The sequence below is a fragment of the Poecile atricapillus genome, chromosome 1 (assembly GCF_030490865.1).
Source record: "Poecile atricapillus isolate bPoeAtr1 chromosome 1, bPoeAtr1.hap1, whole genome shotgun sequence".
NCBI lineage: Eukaryota > Metazoa > Chordata > Aves > Passeriformes > Paridae > Poecile > Poecile atricapillus.
The window spans coordinates 156,179,733-156,199,980 of record NC_081249.1 but is presented as its reverse complement, the minus strand read 5'-3'; the positions used below and the strand labels follow the sequence as shown (position 1 = coordinate 156,199,980).

Below are 20,248 nucleotides of genomic sequence, written 5' to 3'. Positions count from 1 at the left end.
TCCAGAAACAGAGAGAGAGCAGGGGATCTTTTGACAGTGCTGACACAATACCCAGCACGATAGACTTTTAGTCCACATATAAAATGCCAAAATAAATAAACGACAATTAACGATAAGGTGTGTCTGGACACCTGCAGGCAAACTGGGAGAGCTGACACAAGTAGTATTAGGTGATGCAACAGCATAAAGTTTCATGAAGGAGACAAAGAAGAAAAGCAAAAAGTAATAGGGAGACGAGGCTATTCACTTTGGCATCTTTTAACCTGTCAAATGCAGGAATCCTTGTAAGAGCTTATGACCCAAAGCACCGAAGTGTGTGATGTCCATTCTCCGTGAGAAAGATGAGTAATTCCATTTGCACAGGTCTACTGACCTGACACTGCTAGTCACTAGAAGGCTGGTAATGGCTAATGAAAAATATTTCTACCATGCTATCTTGGCTATCTTACTGATTTTTTGATATTTTTTTTTGGCTAGGGTTCGGAGGCAGGGGCTCATTAAACTTGAGTGGTTTGGGGTTTTTTCATACTGCTTGTTTGACTTTCCACCCTTGTGTTTCAACTGAAATTAAACAGCATGAGTCTTTCAGAAACAAAAGATACCAAGATGACAGAGCCGGAGGACGACTATTAGAAAAGATACTATCCAAACAAGCCTTGGAAAGGCACCATAACCAGAGAAGGGGCAGCGGCAGCGCCTACAACACCCAGGGCGAAGCCGAGGCCGGTGCGAGGAGCGGCCGCAGCAGGGACAGGCGAGCTCGCCCGGCTGCACTGTAATTAAGAGCTGCTGTACCTGATCACCTCCCACGCCTTCGTCAACTTGACAGGAGGGAAGTGGAAACCTGTCTCGCTTCAATATTCATCAGGCTCGTTTGTCAGAGGCATTGTCCGCCGACGAGCAGGAGGCACCGGAGACACGCGTGCCCGCCGCGCTGACTGTAATTACAGCGCGCTGGATGGAAGGGCACACGGGCTGACAAACAGACAGACAGACAGACCTCCCGACCGCGGCCGGGCCACCGCGGGGACCCCAGCCCCGCACGCCGCCGGGAGCTCAGGCCGCGGACACCACCACACCCCGGCCGGACCCGCCGCGGCCTCGCCCCGCTCCGGAAGCGGCTGCACCCGGGCCCCGCCGCCCCCCGGGAGAGCCGCCCCGCCGGCCCCGCTCACCTGCTCGGGCTCCATGGCGCCGGCGGCGGGCGCGCAGTAGAGGGTGATGGCGGACAGCCCCTGTTCCATCCTCCCGCCCGCCGCGGCGCCGGGGGAGGGCGGCAGCGGGCCCGCCGCGGCCCGGGGAGGCGAGAGCGGCCGGGCGGCACCGCCCGTCACACCGCCCGCCGGGGCGGTGCTTGCGGCCCGCGGGGATGGAGCGCACGGCGGCCGGGACCCGCCCGGCTGAGGCTGGAGCGCCGCTCACACCGCCCGGGGCGGTTCGCTTCTCTCCGCAGCCCGGCATTAACCGGAGCCGGGAGGGAGGCAGGGGAGGCCAGAGACAGCCGGGATGCCGGGGACGGCCGTACCGCCACTGCACTGAGGGAAAAGCACACATCATCTCCCTAAAATAATGTGAAGCCCTGCAAAATAATAGAAAAATATTTTAAGAAGCAGATCGAGTTCCTTGACAGCAGCTAGGAGACTTAGTATCCCAGGACCACCCTTGCAGGGTTGGGTGTTGATTCAGGCAATTCAGCCCTTTGTAAAGAAAGAACCCTTGAACAAGAAACAAATGCACACCAAGAGTGCCCTGGCCCCTGGGCTGCGTCTGGGTAAGAAAATAACATGCGTGCCCAGGAGGGTGAGAGAAGTGTTTGCCAGGTAAGAGGTTTGCTCAGCTGCTCCTGGGGAGAGGTGGGAGCCCTTCTGCCTCCAGTGTGTGCTGATCCCGACAAAATGTACATTGATAAATGTCAACTACCAGTGAAAACAGCTGGAGGTGGAAGCATCTGAAACATTCTTTTTATGGGATTGAGAAAGGAGCCGTTTTAATTTTAGGGGGAGTGAGGCAGAGCCAATGACTGTAATATGCACTTACATGACAGCAAGAGCCGTCTTTCAACCCTCTAACATTAAGAATAGTTTCCAAAAAATTACACTCTAGTACAATATGGGCTCTTGGACACCTTCTTAGTCATATTATCAAAGCAGAATCCAGAGCCCATGACAAAAGCCCAGGTAAAGTACAGATGCATCAGACTAACAATTATATTAGCATAAGGCAGAAAATGTTCCCTTGTGAAAAGGGCTGACATACAGTGTATGATTACAGAATGAAAGGTTAGAGTATTATTTTAGACAGTATGGAGCTTAAACAGAGATCTGCTTAAGGGATTACAACAAATTTACATCACTTAAAGTTGCAAAGAAACAAACTAATGTTAGGATACATAAATATTTCTTACCCTCAACAGAGTATACATTCTGTTCAGTGAAGGATTGGTTGGAATAGAGTAACAGCTCCTCAAGAGTAGTATTGAAACAGCAACCAACAAATTTGCTTTCCTCCACCTCTACTGTGGTTATAGCAGCTGAACAGTCATATTCAATCTTTCATGTCCCAGAAGAATTGGCATTTACAGTTTGGACAAGTTTAATAAATTTAGCACATTAACATTGAAAGTCCTATGGAAAGGTAAAGAGTTAAACAAAGCTATAGCTGTTTTTGTGTGCTAATAGTTAATTGTCCAGCTTCTATCACACAGATATCTATTGACCATCTTAACCATTTCCTCTTAGTAGGCTGCTCAGCAGCAGCCTGAGCTCAAACAGCTCAGACAAAAGCTTGTCTGACAGCAGCAACAGCTTTCAGCAAGATACACACAGGAAGACAGACCTTAGTCTTCTAAGCATTTAATTTGCTTGACTCTAGCTCTACAAGGTTCTTGTGTGCTAGAGAAAACTCTGAGATGCCATAGAGGATGAGTACCAAAACCCTAATGCAAGAAAATGGTGCTGGGAGTGTTGTTACACATTTGCCAGGAGAGTTTTATTTGTATCAAGCTATGAAAGATCATGTAAATCATCAATCCATTTAGACATGCTCCTATACAGCTGAACTCTTGTTCTTAGTGCCTCCATCATGGATGTGTTTTTTTTCCAGACTTGAGATCCTCAGGCAATTTTTCTAAGCAGGCTCCAAAGTATTTTCTGCATGGCTTGCAAAGGAAAGAGCAATATACACTTTGCTCATTCCAGCATATATCTTAGAAGTAACAATTGACACATATTTTAAAGGAAAGGCATTCTCAACTTGCCCTTGTCACTCCCAACACGCAGCTAGTGACAGCTCTCTTCATATCTGGTTGCAGTTTTAGTACTTTGGAAATGGTGAACTAAAAGTTAAAACTAAATGTAGGCCACAAGCTGAAAATAGAGTTAATTGTTGGTAACTTGACAGTCTGACTGAGCCTGTCCTGGAGCACAGTGCTTCACTGTTCATCCTCAATATCCCTATTCATGTTTGATTTCCATCAAAAGCATTAACCATCCACTCTCCCCTACAGACTGCATTTCAAACCAAGATTTCATACTCTTTCCTGCATGGTTTTGCATATTGCATTGGCTAATACTGCTCAAGAACTGAAATTGCTATAAAAAAGAAAAATGAGGTTTTAGTAAGCACACTACTTCAGTAGCTAAGAACAGCTCCCCAGCAAGCTGGTGATATGCAAGGACTCATTCTTTTGTTATATTTAAAATACAAATATTCAAATTAACTGTTTATTTTACAGATTAATGCTATGCATAAAATGCAGTGCATTTAGGTAGATGGCATACTTGAAGATTTTTCAGCATACTCCATATACTGAACACATACCATTAATCAAGCAGGAGACAGTTTCACATTATAAATTAGAGCACAGCATAGCTTATGTTTCATTAGTGCAAGAGTATAATTTTGTATATAAGACATTCCCTATTAGCTGCCACCATCTCAGAGAACTGGCTGACAAGAGGAACCCACTTGTTTTAACTACTGCATTTATCTTTTATCTAGACAGCAGCAATAGGTGTCCATTTACAAACCAAACACAGCAGTATATTAAAATTTATAATACACCCTCTTACCCTAAGATAAAAGATCTCACCATAGTTGCCAAGTTCTATGTTGGATTTCAAGGTTCATATTGGTCTACCTACATTCTGAAGTGTGCCTGAAATACCAAACTGCTATAGGAAATGAAGATCACACTGCAGCTGAGTTAGGGTAGTATGCTCTGTTAGATACAGCTATCTCTGTTTTAAAGTTCAGTACCAGCACAGAATTCTACCTAATATGCTTTAGAAATTATCTCCAGAACAAAAGAACTGCTTAACTGGCAGCCTGGTATGAAGATTACCTTCAGCATATTAAACAGTTTGGTATCTGCATGCCTGTATTTTTTCAGTCCCTTGATATTTTGTGTATAGGGGAAGAAGGATGAAATTCTATACAACAAAGTGTTGTATGAACCTGAGCACAGCACATCCACATTCTAAAATGTCTCACAGATGAGCACCAACAGCACGTTTTCAGGTACTGAACTATTCTTATGGTATCTATGCCCAAGTCTTTAGGGGAAAAAAAAAAAAAATCAAACTAAGAAAATAATGTCATTACATACTGATAAAGGACAGTTAAAAGGAACTGAAGAAACAGGCCATTCCCTTGTTTATAACCACTTAAATTTTATTTTACAGTATATTTGTGACATTTTATGTTACTATAACCAAAGATCAGGGTTGTTTACAAATATAATGGCTGCCATTTGATGTAAACAATTAAAAAGTGTCTCTAAATATTAAAATTTTACATCATGATTTTGTTTTATTAAATTGAATTACTCTTTGTGCCATCAGTTATTAGTGGAGAGGAACTAATTTAAGCAAAAATAGTTTTCAGAAATTAGATGTAGAAACTGAGAAGCCTGGATAGGATTTCAAAAGACCACTCTCTCATCACTGTAAAAAGGAAGAAAGCAAATTCATTCACTGAAGTTGCAATGAAGAGTCAACCAAGTCCATTTGTATTAAGGCTTCTTTACATATTATTGAATCCCATCATGCCTTTCATATTCCCAGCAGCACCTTGTTGAAATTGTCTCATCATTGACTGCAAACCGGCCATGCCACCTGCAGAAAATAAGTGAGAACATGAATGTGTTAATTAAGTCTGAAGCACAGCTCTCTTGCTTGAGGCACCATTACTGTACACACACTATTCCAGTAATATACAAAGGCAGAAGCCCAAGACTGTCAAACTAGGTTTAAACAGCTATTGAAAATAAAGAACCGAGTGAGTAATTACAGGAAGGTCTGAAAACCACCAGGCTTTAGGTAGTTTTTAAGATGACTTGTGCATTAAGAACTAGACAAAAGAAAAAAACTTGATGGAATGACTTTTAGCAATCAATAAGGTTCAGGTATGGGAGTCCTTATTTAAAGTTGCTCTTGTCAAATTTAACTACTTGAGGCAAATCTTAGAAGAGAAGGGAAGTCTAGGAAGATTTGTTTTACGACAGACATCCTTCACCATTCCAAATGGCTCATTTTGAGAGCTGAATTCAAATGAAAGACTAGATTAAGCACTACTAAGTACAAAGTATTTGGACTAAGCTTTCTGATTATTGTTAGAAAACCCTAGAAACACTTAATACTAATATATAACACAGTCTCCCATCCCCTTCCCCACTTCTGTATCTCAAATGCTCCACTATAACTGTCAGTCCTCTCTTGAAGCTATAAAAAGTCAGCACATACCCATATGATGAAGAACTCTTGGATCCATCATCTTTGCCATCTGCTGATTCAGTTTGGCCAGCTGAGATGGGTTTACGTTCTTGGACATATCACCCCCTAAATAAAAAGAAAAGAGCAATCATAACAAAGCGTACTAACATATGGTGCTAGAAATCCAAATGTTACCTCCTAATTCTAGATTCAAATCTATGAATCCATTATTAGAAGTTACTACATCAGCCACTTAAAAGTCCATTTAGGATCAACAGTCCCTGCACTCCACATAAGAGACTGAAGTGTTAGTACTATAGTAGTAATCAAGTCTGCATTGACAGAAATACAGTAGCTTTCCTTGCTAATTTACACATCGGTGTTATGAAGAACAGTGCAGCTCTTACCAGTCACATAAAACAACTTTCAAACATCATGAAAGTAAATGAGCTACAACTCACTTTCTCCTCTCCCTAATCAGTATTTTCACATTTCCTCTGTGTTCACACATCAAGTGACCTCCCCCTCTAGTTTAATAAATTTTAGTGTGGGGTTTTTGGTGTTGGTTTAGGGTATTTTGGTTGGTTGTGTTTGGGTTTTTTTTACCTTTGAAAAGCCCTTTGATGCCTCCCATCTTTTTCACCATCTGTGCAAACTTAGTGTATTGGGTCAAAAGCTCCTGAACATCTCTGGTAGAAACACCTGAGCCTCTTGCTACTCTTTGGATTCTTCCTGGCTGCTTACTGAAAACTTTGGCACCATCTGTACTGTCAAGTTCTGCAATTACAGTGTAGAAAAGAAAAATCCATTGAGTCACTGACATTTAAAACTGTTACAATTGGTAGCAAACCTGTTGTGATTGTTGAGAATCTAATTCCGAGACAGAGAATAAAAACCTAGTTTTAGAAGTGACAATATAAAATTTTACATAAATTATTGAGACATAATATTCTAGGAAGTAATACTGAAAAGCTCTTCTCTTCATGTGTTAATCACCATAATACAAAAAAAAAACTGTGTGAGTAAATTATGCTCTTGGGATACTTGGTCTTAAAGCCATATTAATGGGTTTAGCAAAAGGGTAATAGCATACTGAAGGACTCGAAACAACACTTTGAATTCCAGAGATCAGGCTATGTCACCAAGTAAATTTGAGGGTGGGCAGGAAAAAGACAGCAATGCCAGATTAAAGATTAACACACCTTACTAACTTGCAAGTATAGCGTTAATGATTTAGGAACATTTACAATACAATGAGTAAAAATACATTGATTTCCAATATAATGGAAATTATTCAAAATACTCCATCTACTCTACACAAGACAGAGCAGCAACATGTAAAGTATCTCTAAATATTTAGATTTATTAAGCAGTTTGGAGACACGTGTACTCCTTGCTATTCCCAAGAATGTTAAATATTTCTTGTCATTTTCTGTCATTGTACATGCTGCAACATGTCTTTGTTTCCAGAAAGACATCTCTAAATAAGCTTGTTCAACAATCAAGAAAAAAATTGTGGGTGAAAATTGTTTCACCTTGATCATTCATACTGTCCATTATAGTCATGAGCTTCTTTAGCCTTGCCATTGATTCCTGTTCATTGCCTTTACTCATGAAGTCAGTTCCAAAACCGGGGATCATGCCCTTGTTTTAAGAAGAGAAAACAAAAGCTGTGTCAGAATAGGCAAAGCTAAATTTAATTAAGCAATATAGTTAAATATAATTAAGCAGAAAGCAATATAGACAGCAACTGTTAGTTCAATAGTTACATACTGAAGTAGGCAAATCATTTCACCTTTTTGAAAAACATAGAACACAGATTATAACAGATCATAAACATAGATTAAAAATTTCAACGAAGAGTTTTAAGTTTAAAGAAATTTGTCAAATATCAACGAAAAGCTGATGAAATTATTTTGGGGATAACTAACCAAGATCTGACTGAATGGTCCCATTTTCATGATGTTTTGGAATTGTTCATACATATCTCTTAATGTAAATTGACCTAAAACACAACAACAAAAGAAAAGTTAGCAGAAGTCACACTAGCATTTTGGTCTTACTCTCCCTTCTCAATTATTCTTTGTATTCATAAGGTAAATACTATGCTACATAGATAAGTAGAGAAATCTTTTCACTAACTGATATGGCGAAACAGTTTCAGATGGCACATGCTGAACCATTAAGCTAGTTATTCTGCAGTTGTAGTCTGACAGACTTAAAAACAATTTACTTGGCTGCTATATTTACTAGAGAAAGAATATCCATTCTTCTCATTCTTCTCTTCACTGTGCACATGAACAAGTTGTTCGTGTCTACACACAGCACAAATTAACTCAGTGGTCTCTGTCACAGAGAACCTGCCACAGTTGGGTTGCTGTAATGCATCTGCTATTCAGGCCTTGGGAATAACCTACCATGCTTTAGCTTTTCTATGAGTGCTTCGTTATCATCCAACTTTAACTCATTTACTTTATCTATCAATCCTTCAATATCACCCATACCTGGATAAAGAAAACAGACCTGAAATTAGCATTGAAAAGATTACATTTTGACTTTCCATTATCCAGTTCTAAGTGTCTTTTAAGAATAGCTGTACATAGGACATACCAAGCAGCTTGCTGATGAAAGGCTGTGTTTTAAAGGGTTCAAAGTCATCTATGTGCTCGCCAGTTCCAATAAAAATAATAGGACTCTTTGTGGCAGCAACTCTGCAATAAAATATATTTTATGAAATGGCCTGTCAAATACCATCCATCTTTTGTACTATATTTAGCTAGGCAACATCAACACTCTGCATTCTGTCTGAAGAATCTGCCTTATTCCTCAAACTATTAATGAAAAAACACCCAGCATTTGGATGTTTAGCTCAGAGTAGTTAAAAAGATTTTTCTCTAATTAGTACTTTATAAAATACAAATTCCATTTGGAAAAAAAATCATCAACAGAAATAGAAGTTGCTAATTTTCATTGTCAAGTTTAAGAAATTTGAGAGGAAAGAAAGAAAAATAAATCAGCTCCAGTTTATCCTAATAATGGGATATTACTGATACATACACTGATACTAATGATAATAGTGTCAGATGACAGGCATTGATTACAATTTCTTCAAGGTACCTCATAACAAAAGACAATCTCATTTTCAACACAGGAAAAAGCTCAGATATAAGAAAACTCAGAATCTTTCCACCACACTGGCACTAGCTTTTACATAAAACTCAAGTTTCCAATCCACAGACAGTACAGAGCAAACACAGCACACTTAAGGCACACAAGCACATGAATACTTGAAGAAAAGCAAAATGAAAATACCAAAAGCTTTAGTCTTCCAACATTATGCTATAAATAAAGCAAAATACGTATGGCAGTTTAGGAACTCTTAACAACTTTTCACCAAGTTTCTGGACACTGCCAATCCAGAAGTTTGATTTGCATTATAGTTTTAAGGTCACTAGATATGATGAGATACAGTTTTTCCCCTCTTGGAAAAAAACTCTTGAGATGCAAAACTCTTCTTGTAAGTTGTATCTATTGAGCCCAAATTTATCTTTCTGGAAAAATGCCAAATACACAATATGCAATGAATATTGCTCGATGCTGATTTCAGAAAACAAAAGTCTGACCTGTAACAATACAAGGTACTGTACTGAAAATACATCATATCATCGGATTCTGATGTTAAATATCAACAGGTGATCCTATCCACCAGAAGAAGGATAAGAATCTACAGGTGACTGACTCAGATTCTGTGCAGTGTGACAGTGACACTTCCACAGGACAGGTTTCTGCGAGACGCTAATGCATTCACGGCTGGCTGTGCATGGCCACATGTTGGACACTATTATAGCACAGTACTTACGCACTAAGAGCTCCACCTCCTTTGGCATGTCCATCAAGCTTAGTAACAATAACAGAAGCTACATCTACTTTGTCTTTGAAAGCTTTAGCTTGAGCTTCACAAGCTTGGCCAATGGAAGCATCCATCACATAAACAATGTTATCTGGTTGCTAGGAGAAATGAGATGCACAAAATAATAATTTCCTGCTTTACTAAACAATGTTCATACATAATTATTATTATTCTTATGTAGGTTCAGCAGCAGAACTTACTGCAATAACAGTATATAAGAGCTGTATGCTAGAGTTTAAAACAGGAGTTTAGTGTTTAAAACAGGACCACTGTTTTATGAACATTATTATCTAAGGACCATTTAAAAAATTCTGATGCTGTAAGACTATATGATTTATCTACAACACAAAACATTACAATTTAACAGGTTTGTACTTATTAGTTATGATTCAAGTTATTTTAGCCAGTATATTGAGCCAATAAGATAATTAGTATCTACAGGCAATTAATAGCTAACATCTTCCATTTGGTTTTACATTCAGATATTTAAGACATCCATTCCTCTAAAAGTAAGTTTGCCATTAGCAGGAACTGTGTGGGAAGTGTCATATTGTCATGCAAGGCCAGAGAACCAAGCAAATAGCCAGACTTTTTAAACCCACAGAAACAACAGCTTCATTTACATATCAAAACTGTTGAAAGTTATCCAATCATCTTCTCTGTTTCAGTGCAATTATTTGTGACAATCACAGAAAGTTTAGTATTCATAGTTAAAGGAAACCAGACCAGACTGGTTCTTTTATCTAGTTTTTCAATGCAAAGATCCTGAAAAGGAAAAGGGAAAGTAGGAATAGCAGTCTGGTTATATGCAAGCATCCTTGAACAGAAGAATTAAAACTGTCACAAAACTAACAAGCACTGATCATTCAGTGCTTTACTTATTCTTATCTGTCTGTAATTTCTAATATAATCTAGGAGTTAAAGCAAAATGCACACAGAACATTAGGATAAAGATGAATCGACTATCATCAAATGACTATGCCAAGTTACTGCATTTCTCAAAACTACTCACTATGGCATTAGCAACTTGTAACATCTCTTCAAACAAAGAGTCTTCTTGTTTGTGACGTCCACTTGTATCAACAATGATTATTTCAAAATTTTCATTCTTAAATTTCTCAACACCTTCTGAGGCAATTATTACGGGATCCATTTCTGTATAGCTGATCAAAAAGAGAAACAAAGAGACTCAGAATTTCATCACTTGACTATAAATTTGTTAACTATACATCTATCTGGATTTCAAGAGGGAATTCCTTTTATGTAAAGCAGAATTGGTCAAAAATATGTCTTCCTAAGCCATTTGCTCTTATTTCTCAGTGAACTGAAGCACAAAGACTGAAATCTGTCTCACATGCTGGAAGTTGCAGTAAGTTCTACAACACCCTCCCTGAAATAAGATTTAGCTGAGCATCCAGACAGTTCACGTCCAGTGAAGCTTAGGGAAAGTTATTTACTGCTTTATTAAAGGCATTTCAGGTCCACCTCTGTCTCTATTTGATAATAAAAATTAAGTATCCAAAAATATCCTCTGATCTTTGAGATACTTCCCAAAAACCTGGCCAAGTCTGGTAAAAGTTTGTGAACTGTTATACATTACATAAACACTATAGGAAATTATTTCTGGACACCTCATCTCTTTGTACACTATCCTACCTGCTGCTCCTGGCAGTATGCTGAACTGAGCAGAATTTTCATCTGATCAGAACAATTATTACTCAGAATATGTTACTAAAATGAAAGCAATTAGGCAATGCTAGATGGGGTTTAGTGCAGAATGTTCAATACAGGACAATACATAATTGGAGTTGAATTGTTCTCCACGGTGAGTCAAAAGATGCTTACCTCCCATAAAAGGGAATTCTTGCTTTTGTGGCATTCTGCTTTAACTGGTCAAAAGCACCTGTAAGACAGGTATAGTCAAGGTACTACTTAAGAAAATCTTCAAATATTATAAATAGTGAACTACATCATTAAAGTCTGTGTTACCTGCTCTGTATGTGTCTGCACATATTAAACAAGTCTTCCAGCCTTTCCTCTGATAGAAGTATGCTAACTGTGAAATGAAACCCAAAACAAGTAGTTACACCGAAGTCCCATTGACATGACACTTTAACAGCTTGAAGTCACACACAGAGGACACAAACTCAAGCCAGTCTTTCCACAACTGAGGCCACAGAGTAAGACTGTTCATTGTTAGCATGGCCATTATTTGGAAAAGCATGTTTTAAATAATTGTTAATGGCAAGGTGAAAACACCTGTTTGACTCTGCTTCTGATTTTAATTTCTTGAAATTGTAATTTCTAAGAATGACTATAAATAACTTAAGTTCCCATTTTACTAACTCCTGAGTTTTTCTTAGTTTAATACTGCAGACTGGAGTAGCATGTAGAAACTACCCAAAACAGTACTTCAATATTAAGTACCATAATGGCCACAACTTGTACATGTCAACGTTTCTTCCAGAGGAACAAAGACATTTCCATTGAAAGGACATGTTTTAAAGCAGTAGATAGAATCCTTAACCTTCCTACAACAGTCAGCTTCACGAATGCTATGTGTATTCACCAAACACTGACCAAAGACAAATGTTCAAAATAAAGTTCACCTACCTAAGCACTAAGAAAGTCTTCTGAAATCAGAGCAGGCCATACTGAATATTTTACTATGTGTGAATCTCAAATGGAAATGACAAAAAACAACAAAGATGTGTCTTTTTTCCACAGGATAATTTCTCCTCACAATTTGGAATGTATCAAACCCTGTCTGGGGGTGAATGATGACTGAGTCAAGAGCTTATGGATAAAAGGGCAGATTAGTGAGGGTGATGCTGTTGTCGGTGTTTGTTACAGGCCACCTGATCAGAAGGAGCAAGTGGATGAGTCCTACAGGCAGCTTGAAGCAGCCTCAAAGCCAAAGGCCCTGGTTCTTGTGGGGGACTTTAACTACCCTGACATCTGCTGGAGAAGCAACAAACAGTCCAGGATTTTCATGGAAAACGGAAAGCAGAGATTACAACTTCCTGTTATGGGTAATGGATGATCCCAGAAGGAATGGTGTACTGTCTGACCTTACACTAACAGACAGGGAAGGCCTTGTGGCAGATGTGAAGATATGTTGATTCAGAGCATTCTTTTTTTAGCTTTAAAAAAATACAAATGCAAATTTACTCAGTGAACCTGGCACTGGAAGAGGTTTCACATCACCAGCTTATACTTAACTGAGGTACCTAGTACAAAGGCCAAATTCCACTGCTTTTTCTAAATAAGTAATGGAATGAGCATCCATTCTTAGTATTAGTCTTAAACCTAGAAAGTGAACTGCAGTGTTGTGGTTTAACTCCACTAAGTACATGGACAAATAGAAAGACTCTCTTACAGGATATTTTTTCATCAAGAGTTCAGTTCAAAAATTTTTGAAAGAAGTTCTACAAGCCATAAATTACCCCAAAAGAGTATTACTTTCACCATTCATCTCATCTCAGAAACCCTTCTGCAAATGTATCTCTACATGGTAGTGAGTTAGAACTTTCTTATTAACAAAATCAGCACAGATCACAAGCCAATCCCACCTAAGGAGGCCAATGACCACCAGCTTCCCCAAGCAAAAGAAAACCTACAAACAAATCAAAAACCATGCAAGAAGATCCATTGCATGTTACCTTTGAACAAGTTGTTGTTTTACCACTTCCTTGCAAACCAACAAACATTATAATATTCTGTTTTCCTTTGGTAGGTGTCCATGCCTTGACTCCAGGATCTACAAGCTAAAGAACAAAGAATAACATAGATAGCAGAACCAAAAAAGTTGGTGTCACAGTCATGCTAGGTGCCTGGTATCATATTCAAAGCAGAAAAACAGTTTTTTCACATTCTCATCTTAATTTGGCTTAGATTTTTGTTGATTTACAGTGAACAGCAACAGTCCTTGCAAGATATCTATAGTATGTTCTGCACAATAATTCTGCAACAAACAGCGTTAATTTCTTTCTAACACCAAGCACAGTCAGGATGGCCTGTATATATGGCACAAGGATAACAACCAACACAGAAAGGTGACCTCCACCCCTCTTGTCACTGCTCAGGATGGGCTTCCAGTGAGAATCCTACAGCACAGAAGGCTTTTTAGGGTTGCTGCCTCACTTGTGAAATGAGTAGAAAGTACATACGTTCCTGAGAGGTATCATATGTCTGGACACAGACCACAGAAGAATGACTACACTGTTAATTGGAAAGAGGGCAGACTACAGATACCCAAGTCCTGATTTGACTAAGCAGTCAGATTTATGAGAAATGTTGCACTGAGGTGCTGGGTTGTTACTTACCACTTTTCCAAAGGCTTTTAAGTAGTCTGAACATTAGGGTAGCTACGGTGTATTCTGGGACAACCAAAGACAGTCTAGAAGCTAGCAGTACTTTACTCTTGTCTTTACATTTCAGTTGAAGAATAAGAACAACTGAACTTAAAAATTAAACTGAAGATAGTTTGAGAAGTGCCCAGGATGTAGTTTCAATGAGAATACTACTGTTTGCAACAGTAAGAAGCCTCACATCAGAAAGTATAACTGCAGGTACCACATAACCACCTAAAAGCTTACCTCAGTACTGCTCTACTTCCAAGCACAGACTGTACAAGGAAAATGATGCACTGCAGAATTTTGAAGTCCTACCTTAACAAGCTCTTTAAAGACTGCATGCTGGATCATTTTTCTTTTGTTAAGGCCAGATGCCATTTCTTCAAGATCAATTGCAGACCTGAGTTTAAGAAAAGCATGAAACACTAGCATAACTTAAAGCATCACTTGAACCTAGTAATAAAGTTTTTGCAACTGCAACAGCACCCTGATTTGTTCTGAGTTTTCATATAGGATTTACTTAAGAAGTGACATGCACTGGAGACATTCTTATGCAGATGACAAAAACAGGTTTCTAAACTGCATCTTTCAGACTTGCATTTACTTAAATTACACCTGAAAATAGGCAAGGTAACAGTGCTAGTCACATACACAGATCTATTTATAGCCAGCACAGAACATGTGAAGATGATGTGTCCATGAAGTAATTAAGAACTTGTTTATCAGGCAACCCAACGGATGACAGCAACAGATTTTTGAAACAAGTCTGTAACAGCAATAAATGGCTAAATTTGACCAAAGACTCTTTCAATGGAATTGGCTAAACATTTAGCTCAAACAGTTGTTTTCCTGCTAAAAGTAAACTGGGTGTGTCTAAAAATACCCCAACATACTAAGTTATAAATTAGTTATTCCTTTGTAACTTCAAATTACAACTTTTACAAATAAGTTACATGCATTTTGATTATTTCACTTACTTGACATTTTCTCTAAGTTGCTTCACAAGTTTGATATTAACATCAGCTTCCAGTAATGCTGTACATACTTCTTTTAACATAGCATTTAAAACCTTTGGAGCATAAAAGAAAAATCAGAAAAAAATTGTGTTACAATACACAGAGAGTAACTAGGCCACTATTAGGTCAAAATAAGAATGTCAAAGTCATTTATGATATAACCATGGCTTTCACAAATTAAATGCATGCAATCCTATCATTACATCAACTGTCACAAAAAAAGCACATGCATTTCTTCCTACATAAATACAATTTAAAAGGGAAGGGTTTTCACTTGTAGCAACTGCACGCTATATAACACTAGCACAAAAGACTTCCTACTGCATTATGGCCAACAGCTCATATGGCAGCAAGACTTCCTGAACTCCCCTCTGGGTATTCTTTAGAGAGTACACCAAAAAAATCTCAGATCACACTACCATTTCTGTAAGTAACAGTAATCCTTAGCTAAAAATGGACACCCTACTACCTGCATTTTCAGAAATTGGACTGCTGCTCTGATTGTATGCCTTTTAGACAAGCAGGTGCCTCAGCTAGAAACCCTGTTTATTCTGACTTTTCAAACTCTTGAACAGAAAGATTTTTCTGAAAGTAACACCTGCATAAATGCCCTCATTTTCACATCTTGAGGTCTTGGAGGGTAAAACTTTCCATTGCTGAAAAAATTTAATTGCGTTGTATTTGATTCAGTTAAGGATTTTTTGTCTCCTAGCAGAAGATATACTAAAACGTTTTCTCTATGCGTAAGTTCTAACCCTACAGTCTCAACGAGCCTATTTTTTTAGTTACTTTAAGACATCCATCTTTCCACCTGAAAAGAGTTTCTAGCACTCTGTGTACTCAGAGACACCTTGAAAACATCACATCAGTTAGTCTTCCATCTTATATTGAACTCCTATGACAGAACACATCAAGTTCTAATTTCAAACTCTTCATTAGAGAAAACACACACCATACTAAGCCAAACAAACTTCCAGAACCACACAATGGCTTGAATATAAAGGCAGCAAATGCAACACATTCCTCACATTTGAGACAGCAAAGCTTACATTTTTTCTTCCACATTTCAGCTTCTAGCAGCCTAGCACATATCTCCATAGTCTGTCTGTGCACACACATGTAAATCAGAGCAGGCACCTACCTTCTGTCCAAATTTAGGTACACATTGCCTCCAAGGAACAGTCATCTCCCTAAGTACAGTCACCAGGCTCAAGGACCCTTTGACCATGGGACCCACTATGTTTGAGGTGATGACCCACGTATAAATCTAGTTTTAAGTTCTGGCAGTACTGTTAGAGTTCTACTTCTTGCAGAACTTTTATTTGTAGAAAAAAAAAAGTCTCAGGAGGCCACTTCAAGCTTCTCATCAGCCTTTGAGAATTTTTTCTCAGAGCTCTTCCAGTGTTAGTGACATCACATTTGTACACTACCTACCTCTTCATTGATAATTGTGGCATTGCTCAGTGAGCGCAATGCTGAAGTTATTTTTCTTCCAAGATCTGCCAGAACCATTTTGGCGGCTTCAAGTACAACTCAGACTGATCTGGAAAAGAAATTAAAAAATAAAATTTAAAACTAGTTGGAGCTATGCCTTTACAAATTAATTATTCAAGTAACTTTTGGGTAAGAATCCAGCTTTGCATTCCAGAAAGTGCACAAGTTTTACTTTTTCAAGTTATTTTTAGGAAATATTGGCCTGAAGCTAATTTTAGGCAATCCTGATGACCTACTTAAAAAAAGAGATACCACACTTCACTTCGGAAGGATTTCACTGTGTAGAATAAATGTGCATTGAATTCACCATGTTAAAACAAACAAACAAAACAGTCCAGACAGACTTCCAAAAAGAATGTCAACTTCTTTCTATCCTCTTATCAGCAATATACTACACGATAGAATAAAATCAAGCAGAATAGCTGAGAAACTCTGCATCCTGCAAAGAGAATATGACCAGAAGCAAAATATTTTGCTAGCAAAATTCAACATTATTTATCAGTTGCATTTCATCCAGCTTTCACTAAATCAAACTGAATTTCACATTTCAGCAACCCTACAAGTATACTTGCATTTTAATAAGCAAAATTCATATTATAATTTTTAATGGCTGTATTGGTAAAACAGAGTATTTTTGTTCACTAGAAACACAAATATCATCTATAAGCCTAAACATACCATAACTTACACTTAGGAAGACACAAAAATTTAACTTCTGAAGGGTACACATTACAACATGCTAAACCACTCCATCCCCTATATTAGGTATTCAGGAGAACACATGGTAGAATCAGCAATCTAAAATTCTGAATAAGGGCAAAACAAAACTTGTCTAAAAAGCAAAAATTTGCAACACCACAGCTATTGCTGAAATGGAGCACTTCTAACACTTCTTTTTTATCTTCCACTTTAAGTGTTGCTTTCTTGCACTCAGCTGAAACTACTTCCTTGCTGGTAGCCCAAATCGGAATCTCACATTTGATCGCCTACATTCAGAACTGAAAGCCATATTATCAATAACGAGAGCCTCTATAATCAAAACAGATGAGTTTTAAAGATTTTTGGCATTTCCCCCTGCCTCAAATGAGAAGAAAACAGAAGAAAGGCCGGTCCTTTTATTGAAATGCACCAGTATGCTACATTCTGATTTTATTTAAGAGAGAGGGCTCTAACATGGCTAACAAAGCAGAGCGCTGTATACACGTTGAGATTTATCAGCTGCACAAACCCCAAAAAGCATAGTTTAAAATGTGTTTATAAATAATAAAAGACATTCTCCAAAAGAGCTAAAACAAGGCACCCATGTAAGCCAACCTCAAGATTGCTTTGTCTAATTGAGAGTTATTGTTGTTACCAACTTGGTAGGTTAAACCAGCACCAGAACTCCCAAAATAACTGCCAGTCTAACCTACCCTCACCTGATACTGTGGTCACAATGCAGAACAAAGTCACCAGGAGCTTCAGAAGGTGTAGGATAAATAAATCCTGTGTAAGTACAGGAGTTGGGTATGGCAAATTACACAAATAAATATATTTATACATTTTAGATTTAATGTACATTGAATGTACAAGCAGTGATATCCATTACAATGCCATCTCAATATTGACTAAAAAATCAGCCTATGTTTCCTAAGGAACTCTGCCAGTAGAGTATTTGCAAACCAGTATACTAATGGAAATTGATGTCCATCCTCTTACGTTGCTGGAAGGGGACTTCTACACGTTACCTGAAGTAGTAAAGCTCCATGGTTTCCTTAAAAGGGTGCAAGCCACATTATTGCAGAATAATTCTAAAAAGGCATTACCATCAATAGGCTCTACCGAACAGTCTCGGAAATACAGATGTTCAAAATGTTTTCCAGGTAATTTTCTGCGATAATCACAACATGTAAGATAAAACAAAACCTGAAACTTTTAAAAATAGCACTGCAACTCATAAGCTTTGAGCTGCTAAAATGGCAACCAGTGACAAAACTTAACTATTAATATTTGGATATATCAGCTAAGAAATTTGATATGATGACCAATATCCAGAAATCATGAGAATACTCAGTATTTAAAATCAATTTCCAGAGTTCTAAAGATCTCCAAATACAGAAGGTTAATTATGTCCTAAATGAATAATAAGTGAATGTTTCCTCTGCAGAATTCCAAAAGCTTCTTCCAATAGCCTTACAACAGGAATAACTCAAATCCTTTGCAAAGGAGATGATTTTAAGCATTTTCATATAAATGAATGCTCTCACTAGCACATTAAGAAATCATAAGCCATTAGAATTTCTAAGGGCTGCCAAGTAGAGAAATTAGTAGAATTTGTGACACAGTCCATCCAAGTCGAGAGCCACACTCCAGACAAGAAGATGCATAAGATGTTTTAGCAGGTAGCCAGCTTGGGCTGGCAGATAGCCAGAAGGGCATTAGCAGTAACTGTACTGCAGAACGTGTATGTGCTGAGCAGCTGTAGTTCTGGAGAGTTTAGCTTGAACGCAGCACCCCACAGACACGCTGAGCAGGGCTAAACCCAGCCGGGCCCCAGGACACAGCCAGGCTGCCCCGAGCAGGCCTCGGCCCGAGCAAGGCCACGAGTTCTGCGCAGTCCGAGTCCTCCAGCAGCAGCAGCAGCAGCCTGCGCACCTCCACACTGAGCTCCCAGGCCATCGTGCCGCTGCAGTCCCAAGAGCTTTGTGCTTCAGCCATCAACGGGAATTCCAGCGGTGAAGTGGCAGCAGAAATAGTGGATGTCTTACCATGGCATAGCGAGCCAGCAGTGAAGCAACGCTGAAGAGACAGACTGCCCACCCACCCAGCATAAACCCCCAACCAAAGCCGTCTAGCTCAACTAGCAATACTCTAATGTACAGGATTTCGAAAAAAAATATAGGCTTAACGGGTAACAGCAGTTTAAACAGCTGCTTTAAAAGATATCAGCCGTTTAAAAAGATAGCAAGTAAAAGAAACACTTAAAAACTATACAACAAACTTGGACTACATGTTCAAGTGTATAGATTAACACCAACTGCAAGTCTAACACTGTAAGAGAGAAGCGGCTGTTTCACAGATAGGAATGCCTTGAGCTACTGCAGCTACGCTGAACCTCAACTTACGAGCTTCCACCTTCTAAAATTACCCGGCTGACGACGGGAAGGCGCTCCCAAGGCAGCAGCAAAGAACGGCTGGCTCACTTATGGCCCAATGCCCTCGTATTCAGGGGAAAATCGAGGAAGAGTAAATGTGCCCGGCCGCTGCTGCCTCTTCCCCAGGCACCAAGGGCTGGCCACAGACGGCGGGCGGACACCGGCTGGGCGAATCCCGTCCCGGTGCTGTGCACAGCGGCGGCTGAGTGCGGGAGGCCCAGAACTGCTCCGCGGAGCTCCGGCGGACTGAGGGCCCTGTCCGGCCCGGGCTGCCGCAGGACAGACCGCCGCCTATCCCAGGAATCGACAGGCACCGGTGCCTGCTCCTTCCCTGCCGGGACTGCGCCAGGGCGCCTCCGCGTCACAAGAAACCGGCGCGGGTCGCGGTCCCGCTAACGGAGCGGCTGCGGCAGCAGCGCAAGCACTCACCGGGAACGCGGCGCGGGGCCCGCGGGCGGAGCCGTTCCCAGCCCTGCCCAGCCCGCCGGGGCAAGGCCGCCCAGCGAAACTCCGCTGGAAGCGGGAGGAGTCGCGGCCGCCGCAGACGAAGGAAACGTCAGCACTGGCCGTCGCCCCAAGGCCCCCTTTGGCTTCCGTTTCCGGGACGCGCCCGGGCCTGCTGCAACGT

The 20,248-nt window shown here is 39.8% G+C and overlaps 1 protein-coding gene across 5 annotated transcripts in view; it reads right to left on the bottom strand.

The window, feature by feature from the left end:
• The window catches only part of LOC131574663 (signal recognition particle subunit SRP54-like), a 35,250-nt gene extending 15,034 nt beyond the window's left edge, over positions 1-20,216 (bottom strand). Inside the window, exons 1-18 of one of the 5 annotated variants that reach the window (XR_009276556.1) lie at positions 20,050-20,215; positions 16,427-16,535; positions 14,954-15,045; positions 14,292-14,376; positions 13,284-13,388; positions 11,611-11,677; positions 11,467-11,524; positions 10,634-10,784; positions 9,571-9,719; positions 8,322-8,422; positions 8,129-8,215; positions 7,643-7,716; positions 7,247-7,355; positions 6,318-6,488; positions 5,742-5,837; positions 4,456-5,114; positions 1,176-1,579; positions 796-938 (exon numbers count right to left, since the gene is read on the bottom strand). Coding sequence is in view for 2 of the 5 variants with exons in the window: in XM_058829280.1 (XP_058685263.1) it covers positions 5,742-5,837; positions 6,318-6,488; positions 7,247-7,355; positions 7,643-7,716; positions 8,129-8,215; positions 8,322-8,422; positions 9,571-9,719; positions 10,634-10,784; positions 11,467-11,524; positions 11,611-11,677; positions 13,284-13,388; positions 14,292-14,376; positions 14,954-15,045; positions 16,427-16,504 (1,423 nt within the window). In the remaining 3 variants the exon portion in view is untranslated. The other 4 variants (XR_009276558.1, XR_009276557.1, XM_058829280.1 and 1 more) reach the window with 4 other exon arrangements.
• Between the last annotated feature and the right edge of the window lie 32 nt (positions 20,217-20,248).